The sequence below is a fragment of the Salmo salar genome, chromosome ssa02 (assembly GCF_905237065.1).
Source record: "Salmo salar chromosome ssa02, Ssal_v3.1, whole genome shotgun sequence".
Lineage (NCBI taxonomy): Eukaryota > Metazoa > Chordata > Actinopteri > Salmoniformes > Salmonidae > Salmo > Salmo salar.
Genome location: NC_059443.1, coordinates 58,718,923 through 58,739,880, shown reverse-complemented (window position 1 = coordinate 58,739,880; position 20,958 = coordinate 58,718,923). Strand labels below are relative to the sequence as shown.

General features: G+C 45.6%; 1 protein-coding gene across 14 annotated transcripts in view; it reads right to left on the bottom strand.

Moving 5' to 3' along the window:
* The window catches only part of LOC106587011 (myosin-10), a 95,133-nt gene that overhangs the window by 52,788 nt on the left and 21,387 nt on the right, over nucleotides 1–20,958 (bottom strand). For 4 of the 14 annotated variants that reach the window (XR_001324341.2, XM_014174807.2, XM_014174832.2 and 1 more), the window contains exons 4-7: nucleotides 4,888–4,915; nucleotides 2,495–2,603; nucleotides 983–1,012; nucleotides 708–725 (exon numbers count right to left, since the gene is read on the bottom strand). Coding sequence is in view for 13 of the 14 variants with exons in the window: in XM_014174807.2 (XP_014030282.1) it covers nucleotides 708–725; nucleotides 983–1,012; nucleotides 2,495–2,603; nucleotides 4,888–4,915 (185 nt within the window). In the remaining variant the exon portion in view is untranslated. The remainder of the gene's footprint in view (nucleotides 1–707; nucleotides 726–982; nucleotides 1,013–2,494; nucleotides 2,604–4,887; nucleotides 4,916–20,958) is intronic. The other 10 variants (XM_014174860.2, XM_045706889.1, XM_014174896.2 and 7 more) reach the window with 4 other exon arrangements.

Here is a 20,958-nt window from a genome sequence, read left to right as displayed (position 1 = left end):
GGGTTAGGGGTTAGGGTTACAATTAGGGTTAGGGGTTAGGGTTACAATTAGGGTTAGGGGTTAGGTTTAGGGTTACAATTAGGGTTAGGGGTTAGGGTTACAATTAGGGTTAGGGGTTAGGTTTAGGGTTACAATTAGGGTTAGGGGTTAGGGTTACAATTAGGGTTAGGGGTTAGGGTTACAATTAGGGTTAGGGGTTAGGTTTAGGGTTACAATTAGGGTTAGGGGTTAGGGTTACAATTAGGGTTAGGGGTTAGGTTTAGGGTTACAATTAGGGTTAGGGTTACAATTAGGGTTAGGGGTTAGGTTTAGGGTTAGACGTTAAGGTTAGGTTTAGGGGTTAGGGAAAATAGGATTTTGAATGAAATACATTTTAGGTCCCCACGAGGATAGAAGAACATGTGTGTGTGTGTGTGTGTGTGTTTTTCTCAGTTCTATCTTCAAACTCATCTCTATTTCAACGTCTTACTGCTCAACTTCTACTCTGCATTGTACAAAAATAGCTCACATAGTACGGCATGTCTGCCAAACTTTGACTGGTGGCGACCAAACACAACAAAGGCATGTATATGATTCTGTTTCATCTAGTGTGGAATAACAACATTTGCAAGCACATTTTACAGGACAGTACAGTGCATTGACCCACAGGTATACATGGAAAAGCTGCATTCACATCAATATTCATGCCAGATTTAAAGTTAACTTACGACATGATTATTTTCCGCCTGATAGAAAGAGAATCTGGGTCAATACCCAAACTTTGTTTGTCTAATTTTTACGCAGATGTCAACATTACACATACATGCTTCACAGTGTGCAAGAAAATAACCAATGGCACCATTTCACAAAACAGGCTGTAGCCACAAAGAAATATATTAAATTGCCACTAGGTTTACATAACAGTAGGTCCGTTTGAGAGTAGAAAGTTGGTGATGCAACATGCACATGAATAAGGTTTTTAGAAAAAAGTGTAAAGACTTGCCTGTAGTTTTACTGGTTTAGGCGACTCTGGCTGTTTGTTGCAAATAAACAAACGCAAATATGTTAGAGGGTTGTGCACGCCTGCACAATCTACAGAGCCCACTATAGGTGCTACTGTAGGATGCTTTTTTTTGGCAACACACATCATCATGGGACAGGAGCTGGTGTATATGAATTCTTAACACATTTACAGGCATGTTATGCAAAAAAAAAAACATTTATATATTGGCACATTTTATCAATGGGTTCATTTTTATAAACTGGGTGGTTCGAGCCCTGAATGCTGATTGGCGGAAAGGACTGACAAAACATTTATTTTTACTGTTCTAATTACCTTGGTAACCAGTTTATAATAGCTCCGCGTTGTGTCGCGCATAAGAACAGCCCTTAGCTGTGATATATTGGCCATATACCCCACCCACTCGTGCCTTATTGCTTAATGAGCCTATTTCTGACTGCTGTGGTAATGTACCAGTATCATATAACTACAGAAGGATCTGACCCTTTGGTGACCTCATCACACAGCCCATGTCCACTGTCAGACACTGTTGTCCTCTAATCATTATGCCTCCATTATCATACGGATCTATCTGATATGGATTAACTGGGGTTGGAGTTAATCCACTGTACTGTAAATACCAGTGGATCAGACTGGCCTGGTATTAGGGGGACATTGTGGATCAAACTGGCCTGGTATTAGGCGGACATTGTGGATCAAACTGGCCTGGTATTAGGGGGACATTGTGGATCAGACTGGCCTGGTAATAGGGGGACATTGTGGATCAGACTGGCCTGGTATTAGGGGGACATTGTGGATCAGACTGGCCTGGTATTAGGGGGACATTGTGGATCAGGCTGGCCTGGTATTAGGGGGACATTGTGGATCAGGCTGGCCTGGTATTAGGGGACGTTGTGAATCAGACTGGCCTGGTATTAGGGGGACATTGTGGATCAAACTGGCCTGGTATTAGGCGGACATTGTGGATCAGGCTGGCCTGGTATTAGGCGGACATTGTGGATCAAACTGGCCTGGTATTAGGCGGACATTGTGGATCAGGCTGGCCTGGTATTAGGCGGACATTGTGGATCAGGCTGGCCTGGTATTAGGAGACGTTGTGGATCAGACTGGCCTGGTATTAGGGGACGTTGTGGATCAGACTGGCCTGGTATTAGGGGACATTGTGGATCAGACTGGCCTGGTATTAGGAGACGTTGTGGATCAGACTGGCCTGGTATTAGGGGACATTGTGGATCAGACTGGCCTGGTATTAGGGGACATTGTGGATCAGACTGGCCTGGTATTAGGGGACATTGTGGATCAGACTGGCCTGGTATTAGGGGGACATTGTGGGCCGTACAAGATGTTAACTCTCCTCTTTCATCAGTTACCCCTCAAAAGAAAGACATACTGTAACTGTGGCCTTCAGAACAGGGTTTAGGGGTAGATCTAGAGGTGTGGTAGGGAGATAAACATGGCAGGGGGAATATAGAGAAAGAAAAGACAGAAACTTACACTTACAGGAATGCTGTGGTCTTTTTTTCCTTTATGGGAGGAAGCCACATGTGCAAGGTACTGGATGATCTTTTTAGTGTTTTCTGTCTTGCCAGCACCAGATTCACCTCTGAGAAGACAGAAAACATACAAGACAGATTCCTGGGTTAGTAGATGGAGAAGAATGACGTGTGTGTGTGTGTGTGTGTGTGTGTGTGTGTGTGTGTGTGTGTGTGTGTGTGTGTGTGTGTGTGTGTGTGTGTGTGTGTGTGTGTGTGTGTGTGTGTGTGTGTGTGTGTGTGTGTCTTTCTGACTGGCAGATGTTTTTGTGAGGAGATTATGGCACTTGGGAAACTCTATAAACAGTCTTGAGCTGGGGGTGAGAGAGCTAGCCAAGCTCTGCTCCCTGCAACTCCGCTAAACAACAAAGTAAGTGAAAATAAAACACAGTTGAGAGGTTTATCGGATGAGGCGGTGTAGCAGAGCTTTTGTGTATCTAGATGTGCTGTTTATTTTCTTTGAGCTAGTTTAGTTCAGCGGCTGTGGTTGAGGGTGGGACTCACGGATCCACAGCGATGACAGCTTTAGAGCAAGGAAGTATGTTTTTGCAAGCTCTTCAAGCCATGTAGACAGAATCCTATCCCCAAGAGCCACTTACTGTACAGTAACATCAACACACAATGCATACCAGGCTTTTACAATAGGTACTCATTCTACGTAATCGCTGGTGGTTAACATTGAACTTTCTCCCCGATCTCAAGCTCAACGCTAGGTTATATCTATTTGAGCAAAATGATCTGCAAAATAAAACTAACGACATGATGATCTTCAAATAAATGACAAGGCCCCTGAATACTCACTGAGTGTAAAACCAGTTACTATAATAAAGTCATGTGTTGTTTTTCCTTTCAGATTCCGCTTACCTGGTCATGTGGTGAAGTCCTATGGTAGTCTAGTCTAGTACTATGAATATGCTGTACGGCTGATGAGTTGTGTGTTAGTGTTGAGCTCAATAACCACCGGGAGCAGAGGGCATTTCTGGCTGCGTCTGAAATGACGGGCTCTGGCCAAAAGTAGTGCACTATTTAGGCATTAGGGTGCTATTTTGGACAGGGCCCGTGCGTGAGTGATTGCGTCAAATGTCCCTGAGGTTGGCATTAAACTGGACGTGTTAGATTCCTCAGGTTGGTTCGCCTTGCTGCAGAGGAGACCACTCATATTCTCAGGGACTGACTTATAATCACATGGCATCTCTGTGCAGCGTTTACATTGCTATGACCACCGTCTCCTGCAGTGTGGTGTGTGTGTGTGTGTGTGTGTGTGTGTGTGTGTGTGTGTGTGTGTGTGTGTGTGTGTGTCACGGTCACAGTTGGCATATAAATGCATCATAGCAGATGTGTTCAAGCAACACTTCCGACATCCATCCAAATTCTTCCATGCTCCCCCAGACTTAGTCATGTATGGTGAGAGGCTAGGAAAATATTTGTTGACTGGTGGCTTGTAGCCCTGGGGGTTCCAGGGAAATTTTGGGTGGTGGTGGATCGGGTTCAGACCAGTGCAGGGAGAGAACACACACACGCGCACACACACACACACACACACACACACACACACACACACACACACACACACACACACACACACTTGGAGAAACTTTACCCTGTATACTCTTTCACACATCATCGGTGTAGGCCTGTCACAGAGGCTTACGATGAGATGCCACGCTGACATTTTTCTTGGCATCATTCCTGTCATCTGTAGATATTGGGCGCTAGACTGGAATACAGCCAACGGGTAGGGGTTGTGTGTGTGTGTGTGTGTGTGTGTGTGTGTGTGTGTGTGTGTGTGTGTGTGTGTGTGTGTGTGTGTGTGTGTGTGTGTGTGTACCAGAAATACCAAACATTTCCCAGCTTCCCTGCCCAAAGCTTAAGTCTCTTTCCCGTAAGTGTCTGTCTCACTGTTCTGTGTTACTGAGTTGCTCCTTTTAAAATAGCTAGAGGCCTCTGGCTCTGTTCTAGTTCAATTCAATTGATTCCTCTTTCCACCTATAATCAGTGCTAAGTACATTCATGTCGGCTTCAATAGGCTACACTTCATTCTTAGTTGAATAGAGCTTCTGCAGGAATGCAATGCGGCAGGTAATGTCCCGTTTCATTTTCGGGACTACTAAGTGATGAAGAGACGCGTATAACAAAGATAATTGAATTGTGAATGTTATGCAATTAAGCTGGTGCTGCATGGCCTTTCTAAAACATCTGGTCCAAACCAGTGATGTGTGGTATGATACTATGCAGGCTGGATGCAAGGAATCAAACTGAGAAGAGACTTTCCTGTAAATCCAGCAACCCATGCAACACAGAACACAGAATGAGAGAAGAAAAGGGCTGAGCAGACATGGCTCAGAGGTTACTCACGTGCAAAGAATTGATTGGTCCTCTCGGTCTGTGAGGGAGAGAGAGAAAGAGGAAGAGAGGGGGGGTAGTGGGAGAGAGAGAGAGGGAGAGAGAGAGAGAGAGAGAGAGAGAGAGAAATGGGGAGAGAGAAATGGGGAGAGAAATTATACACAGTGTCAGCATTTAGCATACTCATTGGCAATGGCCCATTACCCAAAATCCCTCTTTCAAACTGAAATGAGGTATTGTACCAAATGTATCACTGGCTGACAGATGTACACCAAAGTCATTTTACAGAACATAGACAACTTTACTGAGCTTGGTGAGTTTGCCATCAAATGAGATACTCCCTTCAAACAGGTTGAAGGTCATTGTCTGGACCAGGAACGAAATGTAATTTCACTAAACATTTCAAAAGCCTATACAGACATTTCACAGGCACACAAAAATGGAGGAGGAATCGAGGAGTATTTCAAAGGAAAGCTTTGTAGTGCCAAACCTCTGCATTACAGAGATAAGGGCTGATAGTGTACCTTGTCGCCATTTGGCTGGGGAATTGAGGGAAGCTGAGCGTAAACCTGCTGAAAGCTATACTCTTTAAAAAAGAGTTCCAAAAGGGTTCTTTGGCTGTCTCCATAGGAGAACCCTTTTTGATTCCAGGTAGAACTCTTTTTTATTCCATGTAGAACCTTCTGTGGAAAGGGTTCTACATGGAACCAACAAGGGTTGGTTCCTTTTAAGGTCTAAATAGCACCTTTTTTTCTAAGACTGTATGTAGGCTATGTCCATCATGTGCATGTAGCCTATGTGAAAACAGTTTACATATGAAGTCATCAAACTCAGTCAGACCACGGTAGGTGTAATACTGCAACCAAAGGTCATCTTTCTCTGTATTGTTATGACAGAAACACAGCTCTCTAGTGAGAAGGCAGAGCATCAATGTGATTTACAGTCAGCAGGAAAGAGAGGAAAGAGAGGAGAGAGAGAGAGAGAGAGAGAGAGAGAGAGAGAGAGAGAGAGAGAGAGAGAGAGAGAGAGAGAGAGAGAGAAAGATGCTCTGGTTTAACGGCTAGAGAATCAGGAAGAAGAAGGAGGGAGCCATTTGAAGTGACAGCGAGGTTGGGACAGTTTGCAGACAACAAGCCAATCACTGAGCTCCTTCTCATCTAATTGGCCCGAGGTGAACGGGGGCACCAATGGGTTAACAGACAAGTAGCGTTTCGATCAAACAGTTTTCCAGTGATTTAATTTTCTTAACTCAAGTGGATTTGATTAATTGTAACCATATTTGACATTGGGTTGCATAACTTCTTCAGATTACAGTAAATTACTGGAGAGTCAGAACAGCTCTACACAGTACTGGTGGTTGATGCTACTGTACATTACTTAACATCTGTCAACGTTGCCTTGTACTCCAGGTAATAGGCACTGGGATGAAAATATTTGTGATTTTTTTGTAACCACATATATTTTTTGTTGTTGTACGTTTTTCATTGGGGGGTGTACAGGTACAATATACAAATTCATATAATTTAATATTCAGTTCATATCAGTTCATATTTACCTGTGGGCTGCCAATCAAAAAAGAAAAAAAAAACATTTAGAAAAAAGGTACATAAATACAAAGTATTGATCATTATGATCATATTACAGAGTTACAAAGTTATAATACATTTAGTATGTAAAGAATGATTGCTTGTAGTCCAAGTAATTGCCACCAGATCATGTTTCTAAGACTTCATTCCTCGCACTCGTATAACACCACATAAAGTACTGTCTGCCACCAGACCAAACTGTCTGCCACCAGACCAAACTGTCTGCCACCAGACCAAACTGTTGCCACCAGACCAAACTGTCTGCCACCAGACCAAACTGACACAATGGGAGGCATCCGATCAGTCCCCGGAAGCAGTGGGCTCCAAATGAACTCAAGGTCGTGGCTGCCGGCCAGGCTAGCACCAGAGAGTGACAGTAGAGAGGAGCGTAAGGGGGGTGGTGAGGTGTGAGGTCATGGGAACTAACTGTGGTTCGGCTGCCAGCATCAGTGCCTCCTCAGGCCTCTCAGCTGTGTCACATGCCTGGCAGAGCTGGAGTACCACAGATAAGACAAAGGCCATCAGCTCCCGTCCCTTCTGCAGTGAGTCCCTTCCTCCGGGCTCCGGTGGCTCGCCACTGACGCCAGATAGACCTTTGTGGTCAGTTCTGGTCGTGAGTCTGACGAGGGCTGGGCTCTTGCCACCAAGGCAGAGCAAGGGGCTGGTCCACAGTAAGAGGCAGAGAATGGGGCTGACCCACAGAGGCAGAGCATGGGGCTGACTCACAGTAAGAGGCAGAGCATGGGGCTGACTCACAGTAAGAGGCAGAGCATGGGGCTGACCCACAGTAAGAGGCAGTTCATGGGGCTGACCCACAGTAAGAGACAGAGCATGGGGCTGACACACAGAGGCAGAGCATGGGCTGACCCACAGTAAGAGGCAGAGCATGGGGCTGACCCACAGTAAGAGGCAGAGCATGGGGCTGACCCACAGTAAGAGGCAGAGCATGGGTTTACCCACAGTAAGAGGCAGAGCATGGGGTTGACCCACAGTAAGAGGCAGAGCATGGGGTTGACCCACAGTAAGAGGCAGTGCATGGGGTTGACCCACAGTAAGAGGCAGAGCATGGGGCTGACATACAGTAAGGGGCAGAGCATGGGGCTGACCCACAGTAAGGGGCAGAGCATGGGGCTGACCCACAGTAAAAGGCAGAGCATGGGGCTGACCCACAGTAAGAGGCAGTGCATGGGGCTGACCCACAGTAAAAGGCAGAGCATGGGGCTGACACACAGTAAGGGGCAGAGCATGGGGCTGACCCACAGTAAGAGGCAGAGCATGGGGCTGACCCACAGTAAAAGGCAGAGCATGGGGCTGACCCACAGTAAAAGGCAGAGCATGGGGCTGACCCACAGTAAGAGGCAGAGCATGGGGCTGACTCACAGTAAGAGGCAGGAGAAAGAGAGAGATAGAGATGCTCTAGTTTAACAGCTAGAGAATCAGGAAGCAGCAGGAGGGAGCCATCTGCAGTGACAGCGAGGTTGAAAGAGGAATCAATTGAATTGAACTAGAACAGAGCCAGAGGCCTCTATAGCTATTTTAAAAGGAGCAACTCACAGTAAGAGGCAGAGCATGGGTCTGACTCACAGTAAGAGGCAGGACAAAGAGAGAGAGAGATGCTCTGGTTTAACGGCTAGAGAATCAGGAAGAAGCAGGAGGGAGCCATTTGAAGTGACAGCGAGGTTGGGACAGTTTGCAGACAACAAGCCAATCACTGAGCTCCTTCTCATGTAATTGGCTGAGGTGAATGGGGGCAGAGCCCCAAGGCATGGCCACAGTAAGAGGAGCATGGGGCTGACCCAAAGTAAAGGCCCAGAAGCACAGTTTGAGACTGTACCCATCGTATCTACTAGCAGTGAGCTAGTTTATAAAGGGAAAGGTAGGAACATAACTGACCAGATTTCCCATATGAAGTTTCATAGCCTAAGTGCCATGTGCTGAGTTCTCAGATTGGACTATAATACACCATGACCAATGTAGCATAAGAGAGAGAGAGCTGCTCACATCGGCAATGACTCATCAGGAGCAGAACTCCATCGTAGCCCTGAAGACAGCCTTCTGTCCAATCTGTATCTCTACCAAGGAGGAACACTTCTATGTTAGATGGGCTTTACCCCTGAAGACATCAATAACCCGATAGTTTCTGGGAATACACGCCTTAATAGGTTTAACGAGTTTCCATCCAATCTGGGAGAGTCATGATGGGCAGTGGAAAGGTGGAGGGAAAGGATTGTGATGCATTATTAGATAGGCTCTTGTGAGGTACCGTAGTCAATTATTCAAGACAGGGTTGCATCTTTACTTCATAGGGGCTGTGTATTTTCCTGCATTCACCAAAGGAGTAACACCTCTCTAGGCTAAAACATATCAGCTTTTTATGGACGACAATGACCCAAATTATTTCATTTCCAAATGTTTGATTTGATGATTATTCATATACATAGTGCAATGTTTTGTTGATTATTTGTATATTTGCTTATTGCATTGTTAGGAGCTACTCCAACGTCAACAAAACAAAGGAGATGATCGTGGACTTCAGAAAACAGCAGAGGGAGCACCCCCTCTATCCACATCGAAGTGACAGTAGTGGAGAAGGTGGAAAGTTTTAAGTTCCTCGGCGTACACATCAGACAAACTGAAATGGTCCACCCACACAGACAGTGTGGTGAAGAAGGCGCAACAGCCTCAGGAGGCTGAAGAAATTTGGCTTCTCACCTAAAACCCTGACAAACTTTTACAGATGCACAATCGAGAGCATCCTGTCAAGCTGTATCACCGCCTGGTGGCTCAGTTGGTAGAGCATGGTGTTTGCAACGCCAGCATGGTGTGTGCAATGCCAGGGTTGTGGGTTCGATTCCCACGGGGGGCCAGTACAATTTTTGTTGTTATTTTTTATAAAAATGCATGAAATTAAATGTATGTATTCAATAGTGTAAGTCGCTCTGGATAAGAGCGTCTGCCAAATGACTAAAATGTAAATGTAAATGTAATGTATGGCAACTGCACCGCAAGCAAACTGCAAGGCTCTCCAGAGGGTGGTGCGGTCTGCACAACGCATCGCCGGGGGAAACTACCTGTCCTCCAGGACACCTACAGCACCCGATGTCACAGGAAGGCCCAAAAGATCATCAAGGACAACAACCACCCGAGCCACTGCCTGTTCACCCCGCTATCATCCAGAAGGCGAGGTCAGTACAGGTGCATCACAGTTGGGACCGAGAGACTGAAAAACAGCTATCTCAAGGCCATAAGACTGCTAAACAGCCATCAATAACTCAGAGAAGCTGCTGCCTACATAGAGACTCAAATCATTGACCACTTTAATAAATGGATCACTAGTCAGTTTAATAATGCCACTTTAATAATGTTTACATATCTTACATTACTCATCTCATATGTATATACTGTACCTTATATACCATCTATTGCACCTTGCCTATGCCGCTCGGCCATCGCTCATCCATATATTTATATGTACATATTCTTATTCCATCCCTTTAGATTTGTGTGTATTAGGTAGTTGGTGGGGAATTGTTAGATAACTTGTTAAATATTGCTGCACTGTCGGAGCTAGAAGCACAGGCATTTCGCTACACTCGCATTAACATCTGCTAACCATGGGTATGTCACCAATAAAATTTGATTTGAGCTAGTAACCAAAGTATTTAGCTGCACCTGAATTAACATAAACTGTACGGGACCAATAAACATAGATTTGATTAGATTTCCTAATTATCTCAGGAATTTCACCCCGAGCTACGAGACGGCGAGATGGGTGCACTACAAAGCATTCCGATGAATTCATGTGAAATGTGGAATTGTCGCTGTGATGTAACAAGTGACGAATGTAACGTGTCGTGTTCAAATCAAGCGGGTCTTCACCATCTCGTAGGAACAGAGAGAGAGGTGCTACTGGTTTCCATCTTTGTCTGACGCTGTGAGTTTGGGTTGCTGCTGGGCATTCAAGTAGGTACTGTAAATCTCCTCTCTATTCATCCTCACTTAGCGGATTAAAAGGGTTGTGGAGAAAAGTCTTGATGTGTAATAAAAGTAGTGCTACAACCAATGTAGCAAAACAGGAATTTGTTAGCATGATGTTGCCATTTGTTGTGGGCAGCCGATCATATTAATGTTTGCTTTGTGTCGCAAATATTAATTATTTGACGTAATAATCATGTTTTTGACCACATCTGAAGAACTACATTGGAAACCGTTTGATATTAAACCAGACTCAGAAGCGGGACATGTTTCATTTTCTTCTCCCTTCTCCAAATGGGTTTTCCCCCTCTTCTTTCTGAGCTGAGGCCAACAGCCTTTCACCGTCTCCGCTACAGATGGTGGCTGGCCACTGACATTTCCCATGACCTCTTCCTGAGTCACTGGAAGTCAGTCTCTCTCGCTCTCTCTCTTGGATATTAAGGTCTTTCACACCCCTGGATACGGTAATGACACATGCCTGTGCAATAGACTAATACCCTTTAAAAGGCATCAGAGGATGGGATGATACCTGAATAGTTGCTCAATTTCCCTGAAGGTGAGGCTTTGTCTTGACCTGGCCTTCAGGAGGAAAGTTCGGATTCAATTTCTGTCCTGGATGAGCTCATTTGCGATTCCTGCCCAGCACAGCTAACACGATATACATCAATAAAATAACACTTGTGGTGGAAGGATGGCGATCATTCAACCATGAGACGCTGAGCGCACAAACTCTTACAAAATGCTAATGTCCTTCGCTACAGTAGCCGTAAGTATTCTAATTTGGCTCAGTATTGTCACAGAGAGGCAGTCCTGGCCCGGTCTTCTGATGGAGGGAGAGAGCTCGTTTGAAAGAGTGAACTGGAGAGAGGAGAGAGGCCAGAGCTAGATGGATTGTTCTGTAGGAAGGGATGCCTGAGGAAAACAGGGTGGGGGGGACTCAGGCACAGCTGGATGGCTCATCAGGGACAGTGCAGCTTCCTTGATTTGAGGAGGTTCTTCCTGGCTTGACACATTCTCACTGATGCACAAGGATTTACAGGCATTTCATGGTATGATGTCATCATCCGCTGCTCTACGCATGGCCGTACTGAGAAGCACGCACACACACCATTATCTCATCCTTCCTGTGTCTCCCTTTACATTCAAAACCCCTATCTCTTTCAGACGCAACCACAGCCCAGACAGCAAGGCTGCTGTGGAAACATCTCTCCCTTTATCTGGCCAGCTGCAGACGCGGGAAGAATATAATCGAGTCAAGAGGACGTTCTCGAATTCCATTCATTCATGCCAATGTATCGACCTCAACAACCTCTCCAAGATCTTAAAACTCTGATGACTACTTGAGGGGTAGAAGCCATTGTGGGCAGATGGGGAACCAAGCAGAGCTGTTATTTCTGTAACATTGTTTTATAGCCTAGTCATGAGAACCGTTGTGTGGGATTCACATGATTGGTAGTGTTCTTTCCAGCTTCACATGACTTGATTATTTTGGATGGCTTCAAGAGGCTTCTCCACGGAATAGGATAGGATTGGTTGTTAAAATATTTGAAGAGAGAATAAAAATGATTTAAAAACCTATTCAGTTGTATGGTGTTTGGCCAATTCTTTAGTAATGGACTGTCTCATGGGAGGGAAAAAGGCAGTACCAAAGTTTTGTTATTAATGCTCAAAATAATAGAACAATTACTTAATAATTTACAGCCTAATTAACAAGTTAACCACCAGGCTTGGATGGATGGCTCCACTTGAGCTCCTCCACAGACCATACACAACAAAAACAAAACACACGTCACCATCTTTCAAACCTGTGACAAAGTCAAAAATTGGAGGACATCTTGGGCACAGTGGCTCTGCGTGTGGCGTTTGCGACGGAGGGGAGACAAGGGAGGATAGGACGAGGGAGAGAAGAGCAGAGGGGGGCAGAGGGAGCTGATATCAGCCCACAGACAGTGAGCTCATTGTGAGCCTGTCGCACGCTGGGCCTAGGCCAGCCTCTGCTATTGAAGGCTAATGCCGGCATTAAGGAGAGGCAATGGAGTGGAAACACTCGCTTCAGAAAGCCCAGCTCCAGTGGTCGCTTTTGCTGTTAACAAAGTGGCTTTGAAGGAGGAAGACCTCAGAAACCAGTTTGATATAAATAGAGGTACAACACATCCACTGGGCCGTGGTGGATAATGAAGACAAACTGGTGGTCTGTAGCTTTAATTGAGGATAGTCTAGTTTTCATCTGTTTAAGAAAAAAGAGAGAGGAAATGTCTCAAAATGAACTCTGACCACTGATAACTTATAGCAGATGCACTCTGAAACAAATAAAGGCATCATCCAAGTGTTGTGTGGTGAGCAGTAGTATGTCAGTCAGCAGATACCAGAGTCCAAACCAGAGCAAAATGAAGATCATTGTTGGTTGGCCTGGCTCCTCCAGGGGAAGTTCCAACCGGCCACGAGACAGGGGGAATAGGGCCTATCTCACACTGTGGACTGTGGGCAAACTGCTTCCCCATTACCCCCCCCTTCAGATCCCCCCCTGCTGGATTAATGCAGTGACCGGACTCATTCCACACATACCAGTTCACATCCCTGCCAGCCACGAGCCTCAAGCTCAATTCTAACAAAAAGTGTGCTCATGCTGGAAATAGAATGCATATGAGTGAGAGAAAACAGACGTGCCGCGAGTGTCAACAGCATCATAGCGCGTCAAATTAGCAAGCAAGTCTATTTTTCTCGCGTCTACGAGGAGCAAATCTGGTAAAATAAGCAGATAGATTGCATGGGGTCATTTGTAGAAAAGAATTAGGGAAGATCATTACAATTCCTCTATGCTAAGAAGACTAAAGATGTAGTTGAAAATGTATTGGGCCGTAAGCTAAGGTCGCAGCCTACCTGTGTTGATTTCATAGGCATATAGCCTAAGCAGGCTACGGCTGGAAAACTTGAGGATCGCTTACGTATAAGAACAAGAAAGACTTGGTTGTTTATAATCGGGTTTAGCACAGGTGGCTCCCTTAGGACATCTAAGGAACTCAGAACAATAACTCTCAGGGGCTTCGTAGGGAACATAGATAACTGTTTATTATGGATTTTCATTGGCATACGCTATACAGTGTATGTGAATTGACGCTCGCTACTCTCGCACACAACTTTTCACGCCGTTGACAGGCGTCTGTGATTTCGGCTTCACTCTAGACTCTAAGGCAGAAGGCAAGCCTCTCGTTCACATCTACTGTATGGATGGACGACACCTGTACTGACCATGTATGGACAAATACCTGGGCATATACAGAAAACACCTGTACTGACCATGTATGGACAAATACCTGGCCATATAAGAAGAACACCTGTACTGACCATGTATGGACAAATACCTGGCCATATAAGAAGAACACCTGTACTGAACATGTATGGACAAATCCCTGGCCATATACAGAAAACACCTGTACTGACCATGTATGGACTGCTCTATCCATTTGACTGACTGAGGAACATTCGGTGTTTACAGCCTTTCCACAATAAAATGAGATGTGGGTTTTGTTGCCCTGGCCTGTACATTCAGAAGGACCAGGTCCAACATCCTAAAACTTTGTTGACAGTTTGACTGTAATTCAGCAAGCAGGGAAGCGAAGGATTGCTGGAATTGGCCAATTTTGCAGTCTACAATGTGTGGAGAGGTATGGAAAAGCTGTCCCCCATTAAAGCATTAGAGTGGTTAGTTTGTTAGTATAACACCTCAGGAGCAGTTATAAGCCTGTACATCGGGCAGGACTCCAGCAGTGCTTAAGGGTCTAGTCAGATTATACTGTATTTACACTATTTGTAGAAAATATTACACTTTCAATGACATAGACTGACCAGGTGAATCCAGGTGAAAGCTATAATCCCTTATTGATGTCACTTGTTAAATCCACTTTAATCAGTGTAGATGAAGGGGAGGAGAAAGGTGAAAGAAGGATTTTTAAGCCTTGAGACAATTAAGACAGATTGTGAATGTGTGCCATTCAGAGGGTGAATGGGCAAGACAAAAGATTTACGTGCCTTTGAACGGGGTATGGTCGTAGGTGCCAGGTACACCGGTTTGAGTGTGTCAAGAACTGCAATGCTGCTGGGTTTTTCACGCTCAACGTTTTCCTGTGTGCATCAAGAATGGTCCACCACCCAAAGGACATACAGCCAACTTGACACAACTGTGGGAAGCATTGGAGTCAACATGGGCCAGCATCCCTGTGGAACGCTTTCGACACATTGTAGAGTCCATGCCCCAACGAATTGAGGCTGTTCTGAGGGCAAAAGGGGGGAACTCAATATTAGGAAGATGTTTCTAATGTTTTGTACACTGTGTATGTTCTCTCTGACATAGCCTGCATGCACCAATCCTCTCCCCCTTTCTGTTACGATCTCATTATAAAACAGTTACTTCCGGCAAGGCATTATGATTGGTCAAGAGGCGTTCACAGCCTGCAAAGCTGTCTTCGACAGCAAACAGCTGGCAGGCGGTCAATAGAGGGTTTTGGACTGTTCCTCTGTGCCTGGTCTCTGTTAGCCGTCATCTGTGCTTAAAGCAGTCAAGATAACACTCACAAAAACAAACACTGTGGCGTGCCTGCTTGTGAATGGGGTCTAAGAGGCAAAGCCCCTGGCCCCTGAAACATCCATTAAACCGCAGTGGCAGGGCTTTGGATATGGGGCGACTAAGCAGTAGCAGGGCTTCTGATATGGGGCCATTAAACAGCAGTGGCAGGGCTTCGGATATGGGGCCATTAAACTGCAGCGGCAGGGCTTCTGCTATGGGGCCACTAAACAGCAGTAGCAGGGCTTCTGATATGGGGCCATTAAACTGCAGCGGCAGGGCTTCTGCTATGGGGACATTAAACAGCAGCGGCAGGGCTTCTGCTATCTGGCCATTAAACAGCAGTGGCAGTGCTTCTGATTGGGGCCATTAAACTGCAGCGGCAGGGCTTCTGATATGGGGCCATTAAACAGCAGTGGCAGGGCTTCTGCTATCGGGCCATTAAACAGCAGTGGCAGGGCTTCGGATATGGGGCCATTAAACTGCAGCAGCAGGGCTTCTGATATGGGGCCATTAAACAGCAGCGGCAGGGCTTCTGATATGGGGCCATTAAACAGCAGTGGCAGGGCTTCTGCTATCGGGCCATTAAACAGCAGCGGCAGGGCTTCTGCTATGGGGCCACTAAATAGCAACGGCAGGGCTTCTGCTATAGGGCCATTAAACAGCAGTGACAGGGCTTCTGCTATGGGGCCATTAAACAGCAGTGTCAGTGCTTCTGATATCGAGCCACTAAACAGCAGTGGCAGGGCTTCTGATATGGGGCCATTAAACAGCAGTGGCAGGGCTTCTGATATGGGGCCATTAAACAGCAGTGGCAGGGCTTCTGATATGGGGCCATTAAACAGCAGTGGCAGGGCTTCTGATATGGGGCCATTAAACAGCAGTGGCAGGGCTTCTGATATGGGGCCATTAAACAGCAGTGGCAGGGCTTCTGATATGGGGCCATTATACAGCAGTGGCAGGGCTTCTGATATGGGCAGAACCAGGAGTTGGTCCTCAGCCACCAACATCAACTTACAGATGGGAAATAAAAAAAAATAGACAGACCCAGCAAATCTAGTTTCCCATTTCCAACGTGGATCTTTCCTGAGAAATGGGTCCTTAGAAGGGAAATGTGATAGGCTAGGCTAGCTAGACAGATTCATCATTTTGAGAAGTTAGACAGCCCCGGACATCTGGACATTTATTCAGTGTGTGTTGTTTACATGACCCAGACCAAGGCACCTGGTACAGTACACATTTAGGAAATCTGTGTTTAATATTTACCTCAGGAGTGAGATAAATTACAGGAGACAGGTTGTGTACTACTGGACTACAGCTGCCACAGCAAGGACAGAGGGAGTGATGAGGAGTGACAGAAAGTAAGGGAAGGGAATCTCAATTAAGCCAGAGCCTGAGGCCTTGTCCTACTTCAATATTTAGAATACTTCGATCATGGGGTATAATGCAAGGTAACACACACCTGCCATTCTGGTAAAGTAATAGAGACGTTCAATATCTTTTCCCCTATCGTGAGACGGACTGAAAAACCCAGCAGTTGAAAGTCTGATGACAAAAAAGTAGCCCATTATTAAGAGCTTACCAAGGCCCTGAGGACATTGAACAGGGTCATTTACTGTATGCTAGCTCTGCCAAAAACCAATCCATGCTGGGTGACAACACAGAGAGGAATTCTCACCGTGAGCACGGCACATTGTGTATTTTCTTCAGATGAGTGGACAGCCAATGTGGCTCAGGCCTGGCTGAGAAACAGAACCAGCTGACCCGAGACGGGCGACCAAACGCACCGCGCAGGAATTTGGCGGGTAGTGGTTTGAAGTAATTTTTCATTAGTCACACAAACTGAGGGACTGATTGTGATCTCATCGACAGCTTCCCGGAGAGAGGCCAGCCACAAGACCACCTGCCGGACCGTCAGAAAGGCCCCCTTAGAGCACGGGAGACCACATTCCTCTAGCGACCAGGGCTCAGTCCAAACCAAGGCCAAAACAAAGGGGAGAACGTAGACCTGGGGCTACTGATCTGAAGCCATTGTATTCCTGAGCCAAGATGTTCTAATAAATTAAATTCAAGACGAAACATGAAAGGTGTTTCAAAGGGAGAAGCACATGTAGCATACTGAACACTTTGGACACCATGGAACGTTGAGAGGGTTCTTGTGAACGTCACTTAGACAGAGATTACATTTCCCATCCCTTGTATCGTTCAATCCAGGCCTGACCGAGGCTGAATTCCACGGGTGAGATCAAACGCATTCCTCAATGTTCTAACGTCATTCCTCTCTCGCTATCCTCGAACTGTCACTACAGAACCAAAAACCAAAAACACAACAGAAAAGGGATGACTTGGCTATAGCTGCAGTCAGTCTCACCCTAACCCCGGACAGAAAAGGAAACGGGTAATCAGCAGGTCTTGCCCTCTCAGTGTCCTGTGTGGCTTCGTTCCTCCCAGGCCCATTAGGAGTCCTCTTAGCCTCCTCCCACCTCTGCAGACAATGATTTATTCTTTATTCACCCAGAGGATATACAGCAGCCCAATGGCCACCCCTGCATTCCTTGCCATTGAACTGTAATGGCCAGCAGAGAGGTTTGGTCACTGCAAGAAACAAGGGTAATGGATATTCTCTAGCTTCTTCAATGTGGTACAAAGTAGCGTTGGTATAATAATGGTGGAGCGTTGGCATAGTGATGGTGGAGCATTTGGCTCCACTGGCTTAATGCCAGCTGTTTTAAAAACCCTAGAGGGGAAGGGCCATAGAAATGGATCATTGTCAGCATATTCCAGAACTTTATAGGTTTATGACATCAACCACGCTCGTATTATATCTCTAGGGAAAATAGCTGTGTGCTGCAGTATTGCCGGGCCTGCCGTGGATCTCAGGGGAGGCTAAAGAAACAGCTAGACCTCTGCTGTGTCTGGAGGGCACGGTCGTTTAGGTGCTCAGACTGCAGAGTGTCTCCAGGGACATCATTCCCATGTTTGGCAGCTGGAAACATCAGAGGAGTGCTGAATCTGCTGATATTCAGGGTAAAAATTCCCTGCAGGTTGAATGAGTTTAGGGCCACAAAGACTTGGAAATTGGGGGGGGGGGGGAATGGGACAAATGTTATCTCAATTCCATGACATATGAGAAAAGCAACAGAGCAGGCTAACTCAATCAAAGCTGCTCCAACTATTAGGCTAATAAAAATCCCATGGTGCACACAACCTGTTCCAACTATTAGGCTAAAAAAATCCCATGAACCATGGTACAATCCCATGGTACACTATCTAGAACCTAAAAGGGTTCCTTAGCTGTCCCCATAGGAGAACCCTTTGAATAACCCTTGTTGGTTCCAGGTAGAACCCTTTTGGTTCCAACTAGAACAGCTTTGGGTTCCATGTAGAACCCTTTCCAGACGATTCTACATGGAACCATAAGTGGTTCTACCTGGAACCAAAAAGGTTTCTCCTAGGGGGGGACAGCCGAAGAATCCTTTTGGAACCCTTTTTTCTAAGAGCGTAGAGGAAATGCGGGATTGAATTTGATTAAACACATTAATCAGTACCGTAATTTATCAAGTACTATCAGCATCCATAACTGCATCTGATCCATGTTCTTCTGAACCAGGTAAAAGCAAGAGAACACTCACCAAAACAACAGATTATGTCATTTTCTTGTGTTACTTTTTGACAATTTGTTTTTACTTTAGTCTATTTAGTAAATATTTTCTTAACTCTATTTCTTGAACTACATTGTTGGTTAAGGGCTTGTAAGTAAGCATTTCACGGTAAGGTCTGTTGTATTCTGTTGCATGTGACAAATCAAATTTGATTTGATTTGATTCAGAAAATTTGATCAAGCCTGTGTTTTCTTGGCTCTACTTGGAATTCCTTAAAAAATGTAGCAGGTCTCTTTTTCAATAGACTAACAACAATCTCTGTGTGTACTCAGTGTGTTCTAGTACTCGCAGGATGGACGAGGCGGGCTAGCCACAAAGCCTTGGATTCTTTTCAAAAGAACGTTGGCCATAAAAACCATTACAGGTCTTATTGGTACCAAGTGGGTCAAGGGATGCAGCGGGTCCCAGAGTGTACACACGAGGCCTACATCGTAATAACACACCCACAATCGCTTTGAGTCTAGACCGTACATTGTACATGAGGTCTCCATCCACGGAAACTTTCCTCCACACTATTTACTTAACATTTCGTTATCTTTGAGACTATTATCAAAGACATGAGTTCATTTAGTGACAGAGAGGGTTCCCATGAGACAAATGTAGGCTTATTGCTCAAAGCTTATGAGGCCAATATAGATCTGCCTTGAGGGGACCTAATGGCCTATCCAAACACAAGGGAGAGTCCTTACAGAGGCCATTCTTCTCTTCAATCTCACAAAGCCTTGCTGTTGGACAACGATGTTGCTAAGGGACAGTGTTGCTGTTGATGCGAGTTCAGTCCACTCTTGAAATCCCCCCCATGCTGACATGGGCGTTTCTTCTCTCAACCAACACATGGTTTCATTCAAGAGAACATCAGCGCTTCGCATTTCTTAATGACACGTTCCAGAAATGTTCAAATTAGCCCCTTGTAACTGACTGGACGCCATCAGTCCAGAGCAACGAGGGAGATTATGGAAAGTATCTGGAGAAGTAATTAATGGCAGATGTGTGGGTCTAGTTGTGGTGGGGGGAGTTACACAACCAGGGCTTTATAACGTTACACCTCATTTAACCCTCCATCTGGACATTGGCTGGCATCTCAGAAATGCTGGGATAATGACTGGCCCCTGGAAAGGTTTAGACATCTTTTAGCCAATAACTTTATTTGACTGTCTGGAAGTTGACTTCCTTGGATGAAGATGTGAGGCCTACAAACTGTGAAGATAAACTGCCCAGGGACGACAGATGAAAATTATCCGGCTGGCTAAATCTGGCACAGTTGCAGAAATGTTGACCAATGTGCATTGTTCATGTTAAGTATACTTAACGTAATACATGACATGAAGCAAATGCCTGTTCCTCGTGGCTAAATTTGAATTTCAATGTCCAAAGGGACATGTGATACTATCATCACTATCACAACATTTAGGGATGAAATCATGGCACTGAGATAATGCCGTGATGATATCCATAACAGTATGCGGTGATCCAGCGACATTTTCATACAATCAGTACAGGGTACCAGCGCATAATCACTGAACTGAATCAGGTTATAGACCTGCTCAGTGGCAGAGCAGCAGCTGGCATCTGCTAATCTCCAACATACAAACGTCCTGTTGAGCGAAACCGCTGGTTGGCTGGTTAGCCATGATGACTATACTGGCGATGACTACCACTGTGACAAGCCTGCATAAAAGTTCATAGGAACTTCAGGTCCTGAGAGGTATCCTTTCATTTCTAAAATGGTTATTGGTAGAAACCGATGCCTCATTTAAATGGGTGAAATGAGGCGAAAACAAAGAAATGATTTGGATTTGAAATGGTACTTACTCCGAGTCCAAGTCTCCAGTCCCTGCACCCCACCGCTACATCCATGCAGATGCTCAGGGTGTGAGAAAGCTGGAGGGTGTGAAGGGGGTAATGGGAAAAACTCACTGGGTCATGGGACAAGTAGGGCTCATAACTAAAGTATGATTGGGGAAGCACTATGTATTTGCATGCACATGCCATGTCCGATAGTGGAATTACCACTACATTACCAGTACATCCAACCAGTGTCTTTGAAGAGATTCTTCACAGAGGACACTACTTGAGGTGTCAATGCACACATTCTCCACACTGAGAGGGAGCTTCCTCCTTGTCTAAACTGACACCAGGCAGGGCCTGGATGACGGGACTGCCCAACTCGTCACAACCGACCCCCACTGGACGGACAAGCCCTCGTCACAGAGACAAAAGGTCCCATTGTGCTGCCAAATGCAGGTCACCCTCTCTGATCTCACTGGTCTGGTCCCAGTCACAGCTCCCAGCCTGGCGT